The 6,047-nt window shown below is 38.7% G+C and overlaps 1 protein-coding gene across 1 annotated transcript in view; it reads left to right on the top strand.

Annotated features, from left to right (window-relative positions):
• The window catches only part of si:dkey-172j4.3 (diacylglycerol kinase delta), a gene marked incomplete at both ends in the record, with an annotated part of 96,257 nt that overhangs the window by 69,866 nt on the left and 20,344 nt on the right, over window positions 1-6,047 (top strand). Inside the window, 4 exon segments of the mRNA XM_014021998.1 lie at window positions 632-736; window positions 1,289-1,421; window positions 2,944-3,050; window positions 3,272-3,397. Coding sequence (XP_013877452.1) covers window positions 632-736; window positions 1,289-1,421; window positions 2,944-3,050; window positions 3,272-3,397 — 471 coding nt within the window.

Genomic DNA, 6,047 nt, shown 5'->3' with positions numbered 1-6,047 from the left:
TGATACGACCCCTCAAATTTATAGATGAGGGCTTAAAGCACATGTGGAGAAGAAGGGGCTCTGTCTTTGGTCTCTATCCCATCTGGAAGAAACAGAGCTTTCGTCGGTGTGGGGATTGCAGATTTTATTAGGAGGGCTCCCTCCTTGTTCAGTAGTAGAGGCAGCACTGGTCATGTTTTTATGACCAAATGTCATGAATGTCACAATCTTTACCAACAAAGTTTCTGACTAATGAGTCCTCTGGTTTGCCCTTTTTAAGATTATTTGCTGGTTGATTTCTCAAAAGTGTATAAATTTAGCTCTCTCGACACACTTGTAGATTTTCTTTTTATTAGTCTGATCATAAATCATCCTCTTAATGAGGTTTGCTCAGTAATATATACACAAATTATACACCTTGCATAGTCTCACTGCCCGAGGTGTCATCAAAGGGGGGGTTTGGGGGAATGGCCCAAAATTTAGATTTTTTACTTGGTCCAAAAGCAGAAAAAATGGTAGTAATAAAACTTCCTGAGACTCCTGCAGATGTTTTTTAGGAAACAAACCACACTGATTGATTAAAAATGTTCACTGCTCAGATTTTTATTCATTTGTGTTCTTTTCTTTCTTTCTTTTTTTTGTTCCTATTCAGGTCATCACACCTTTTCGCAAACTAATGCTCTGTGCCGAGAGCAGGAAGGAAATGGAGGACTGGATCACTGCCCTAAAATCTGTCCAGAAGTGGGAAACCTATGAAGTATGTGTTCCTAATGGCTTCATCTCTCTGTTTCAGTTTGTTTGTTTGTTTGTTTGTTTGTTTGTTTGTTTGTTTTGTTGGACCAAACTGACGAAGGTTGATTGTTTTGAGGAAGGTGCTCACACTTGATTGGTTCTTAATGTGTGCACCTGTTCCTCTTTCTCCACCTCCTCTCTGTCCCTTCAGCCTTTTTATTTCCGCTCTTCTCATTTCAGCTCCTCCTTGACAGATTGATGTTGCTCATAAAAGTGGAGCTGTTTACAGGCTGTAAAAAGAGCTCAAGACTGTAACCTGCTGTTCACGCAGAGTTTATTTTGCCTCAATTTTTAGACTTACACAGATGCTTGTAGCTGACGTTTTATCTCATTTGTCTTGCCTTAACACCTTAACCACAACAGCAGACTGCTCCCGTTGGTCATAGTGTCTGAGTCGTAGTCAAAACACCTCGTACGTCTGCTTTCCAAAGCTACAGAGTTTAATTTACCCTTGTTGAGGTCAGTGTGACCCACAGGAAGTCATTGTCCCCCTAATTCTTCACGTGTCTTCTGTCAGGCGAGTCAGTTCAACATGGAGCATTTCTCTGGGATGCACAACTGGTACGCCTGCTCGCACGCCAGACCGACCTTCTGCAACGTCTGCAGAGAAGCACTGCCAGGTGTCACCTCCCACGGCCTGTCCTGTGAAGGTGCACACACACACACACACACACCAGCTATGACTTTTGTGCTTTTGGATTCACACATTTGATTATGTGTTCATTGGAAGGTTCAGCTAAGTAACAATAGTTGTTTCTGTAAAGCGACTAGATGAGAACTATGCGCATCAAATGCAACGTTTCTATTCAATCTGTGAGCTTTTCGTTTTAAAGTTCTTCCTGGCAAACCTGTTTAATCTGAATGTTTTATGAGACGTCTCTGTGAGTGCTGCATGATAAAGCAAAGCGAGCCATCAGAGCTTTGGCTTCAGATTTCKGCTTCAAGCTCCAGCTGCTGCCTTAGAAGACTAAACAACAACTTGATCTACGTTGACCTCTGAAGGAACCAAGTGCTTGTGATGTGTGGCTTTATAGGGAGTGGTCAGAAGTTACAAACAAACAATATCTTACTTGTAGATTTCTTATTGAACAGCTTCAGTTTGATGAAATGCCTAATGTTGACTAAATTGATGAACCAACTGCTAATCTGAACAGGACAAATACTAAAGTGCTTCTGATTTAAATAAGCTTAAATCTAAAAAAAAGRAAAAAAAAMCAATAAAAAAGGCRTTTTATGACCATTAACAAATACTGCAGCAGCCTAGAACACTTCCTACAAGAACTACTATGATATTTTTGAGATAGAAGTTTTAGGATGTTAGCTTTTCATTTTGGTCTTGACTAATTAACCGTTAGCTTGTTATTTGTCTGAATTAAACTTAGTTTTTCTAAACAGAGATTTTTTAAACAGATAAAATATTAATCGTTCTCAACTTTTACACATAAACTTATTTTAAAAAATCTAAAGAAAAGCTATTTTTGTGCTCTGTAAAGCCAGCTAACTATAAAAGTGCACAAGCTAGCTGAAAAGCTTACCTGAAACAAAGCAAAGAGCTGCAATGCTCAGCTGGCTGCCTGAAGCTAGGAGTTAGCTTAACAGGTCGGCAGCTTGTGAAGTTAGGAGTTATGTCTGCTGCCATCTAACCAAAGATTTTTGAAGTTCACCTGTTTTGATTTTTACCAAAAATAAATGTTATTATGATCATTTCATTACTTTGCATTTAGGACTTTCTCTTGACAGCAAATAAGTGGATTTATGACACTTTGTTTCAAGGTGAGACAGATTTATCTCAGGTTTAGCTTTCTTTTTTTTACATTAGCAGTAAAAATCCAAACCCACGCAAAGTTTTATTGTCAGGCTTAAATAAAAATATGATTTATTTTCTAAATGTTTCCTCAAAGATCAAACTAACCTTGTGTAAAAGGGCCCTATGTTGCAAATCTGCCTCCAGCAAARACTGACCTGCAGTTATCTTTCATATTCATATTCAGTCAACGTCCACATCCTGATTAATGATTAAGCGCAAGAGCCGCCCTTTTTTACTTTACAGTGTTTCAGTTTTACAATCAGTCAAACTCATAAAAAAACAAATCCTTAACTCACTGGTTGCACATGGATTATATTCAAGTCCATTCTGCTGAAAATGGGATTTTTCCTTTTTGTCCTGTACAGTTTGTAAGTTCAAGGCTCATAAGCGCTGTGCTGTTCGCTCCACCAACAACTGCAAATGGACCACGTTGGCCTCCATAGGAAATGACATCATCGAGGATGAGGACGGGGTGAGAGGTTCAACCTATTTTTTTAACACTTTTAAAGTAAAATCTCTTTTTAAAATACGATCTGAAAACATTTTGAGTTTAAATCAATAATGAAACAAAATTAAGACATTAATAGATTTAACAAAACGTATTTATTTTATTGACTTTCCATGTTTTTTGTTTAGATAATCTTCAAGAAAAGCACTGATTTTGTTCTCTGTGTTTTTYTTCTTTTTTCCCAGGTTTCCATGCCGCACCAGTGGTTGGAAGGCAACCTGCCGGTCAGTGCCAAGTGCGTGGTGTGTGACAGGAACTGTGGCAGCGTGCGGCGGCTGCAGGACTGGCGTTGCCTCTGGTGCAAAGCCATCGTAAGTAGAATTGATTTCAACCTCTGTCGGCTCAAAAACTGTCGACTCAAATCATCGTTGGTGTTTRTCTAAGTTGGTGCTACTTCCTGATACTATTTTCTTACATCTTACTGTTTTGAATGGCTCAGTTGGAAAATAAAAACAAAACTGTGACGTGTGTGTGATATCAGTGAAATCCAGTCTGTTGAATCTTAGCACAATTTGGGATCTTTAAGACTGAACTCTTGTGCTATTTTTGGAGTTTTTCCTTTACAAAAATGGTAACTTCCAGGACGTGATGCTTTCCTTTGTGCCTGACAGCGTCTGGGGTCTGTGAGGTTTCACTTGAGTCATCAGAATAATGAGACCTAAAATGGCAGCAGAGGTCCCCGAGGAGCAAAGTACCAGGAGAGCAGGCACTGATAAATTCATGCCATCATTTCCCTCTGCAAGGATATTAACTACAGTATATATTTGGAACAACCTTTGCAGGTTGGGTAATTAATTCTCAGAGGAAAAAAGTACAAGGACATGTAAGGACACTGTCAAAGGACTGAATGTGCATGAATTTTAATGGAATTCAGTCAAAAGCACAGAGTTTTACAGTAATATATATTTTACAGCTGAATCCTTCAGTTTCTGTTGAAGCAAGTACCATGAAAGTTGTCTCAAATCATTGGATTTCCTCAGTATCTTGAAGGTCTTTGGTTTTATTATAACTAACTAACTTACTAACTCTCGTTTAAGAAGTGTAATTTTACACCTGAGTAGGCAGGAAGTTGCATCAGATAATAATTAAGTTATCTCTGCACATCACCTTCACAATCAATCCAATCCAGTTCTGAATTGATCATTAAGACCTGCGTTGTGAACATACGGTCTTAATTGTCCTGATCCAAGTTTTCTGGTTTCAACAGAACAGATTCTTTTCAATTTGAGCAGCAAAGAYGTTGAACAACTCATAAWAAACACCGTAGTTACYGGTCATCAATAGTTTATTGGACCCAAAACACAGCTGAGAGGAATGAATAATGGATGTTTATTGTGTGGATAGAAACRAAACTCTTTGGTTTCAGCCAATACTAAAGTGGAGTTGGTCTGAAGAGGTGACATACCTAAAATMATTTCTTCTCCTTGTGGAGCCTGAAGATCAAACACTTGGTCCTCCAATTGGAAGACATCTTGCCTAACCGCTAGGATGTAACAATTAATCGACAATCAATAAATAATCTATTATAACTGCTTAAAATGTGAATMGATTCATAAAAATGGATGAATCGATTTAATTGTCTTTGTAAAACAGTAAGTTATGTCTTTAAGACAAATTCAGTTTGATACTTGATCACTTTTGGTCAGGAAAAGATTTGTGGCGACATTTTTATTATTTTGAAGTTATATTCTGGTATTAAGACAACAGGCAGTTACAGTTTGATACAAGGACAAAAATACTGATGGAAAAAGAAATGTATTTGGTTATAAAACYGCTACAATTCATTTTGTTGAACAAAATAATTGAACATAATTCATTATTGTGAACCTAAAATCGATAATCAAATCAGGGCTTGAGTGAATCGTTACATCCCTACTACCCACTGGGCCAGAACATTCACCATAGTATAAYTTTTTAAAGGAATACTGTGGCTATTTGCAAGTGTAATTGCAGCAGCTGTTGCTTTTGTGCTGCCAGTGCTGCTGCGCTTCATGGTCCAGCCTCAGCACTAGTCGCTTCCCCCTAATTCAGCCCGACTCATGTTTACACAGTCTTAATAGTTTTGGTTTACCACCAATAAATGAATAAATAGAAGAGAAGAGAAATAAAACCATAAAACACTCACTGTTTTCTGCCATTAGTTCCAAAAATGCTGTATTGACGCCACTTTTTTCTTCCTTCAATCAGAGGCTGTAAATTCAGTCCATCTAGTCTAACCCCCATCTGAGTTTTGTCATCAACCAAAAATAAGGACTCATGCTGTCTGCTGATGTCAAATCTTCAGCTCACATAGAACCTTGGCTGATTAGGCCCTACGAACAAAGCTGAAAGTGGGCGGGACCCACCTGATGGAACGACTCTGAACTGGGCCGAGTAGGGCCAAGTTGAAATAATGCTCAAGTGTCAATAGACAAACAAAATGTCACCATCTSTGTTCTCTTTTACTGCCCTGCCTCGATGTCATGGTGTTAATATGACGGGAATGTTTCGGTACGACTCGGYTAGCTGAATGCTCCACAAACTGGACKTTGTTTTTAAAAAGACACAACAAACCTCGACGTGCGTCTACATTAGGCCTGTTTTCAAATAACAGACTGTAGAGGGATCTGTTTGAGCTCTGCGCTACCAGCTGTATGGCTCTGCTGGAGTCATAAAGCAATAAAGTTCAGACGAATCGGTCATTTTCGTTGCAAACACAGTTACAGATGTAACTTCATAGGTCCACTTAGAGAGTTCACACTGACACTAAACACAGCGTCTAATCCTCGGAACATGAAGACATGGGGATAAAAAGAAAGCCACTTGCACGAATGAATCAGAGTGGCATTTGTAAAGGTTAGAGAACTGACATTTGGTGGGTTTCAGAGGGATGTAATGACCTTTCTGCTTTTACTGAAATATAGAAATACTGTGTAGGCCAATAAGTGTGTGTGTGTGTGTGTGTGTGTGTGTGTGTGTGTG

This window comes from Austrofundulus limnaeus, unplaced genomic scaffold (genome assembly GCF_001266775.1).
Source record: "Austrofundulus limnaeus strain Quisiro unplaced genomic scaffold, Austrofundulus_limnaeus-1.0 Scaffold314, whole genome shotgun sequence".
Taxonomy (NCBI): domain Eukaryota; kingdom Metazoa; phylum Chordata; class Actinopteri; order Cyprinodontiformes; family Rivulidae; genus Austrofundulus; species Austrofundulus limnaeus.
This window is presented reverse-complemented; position numbering and strand designations above follow the sequence as displayed.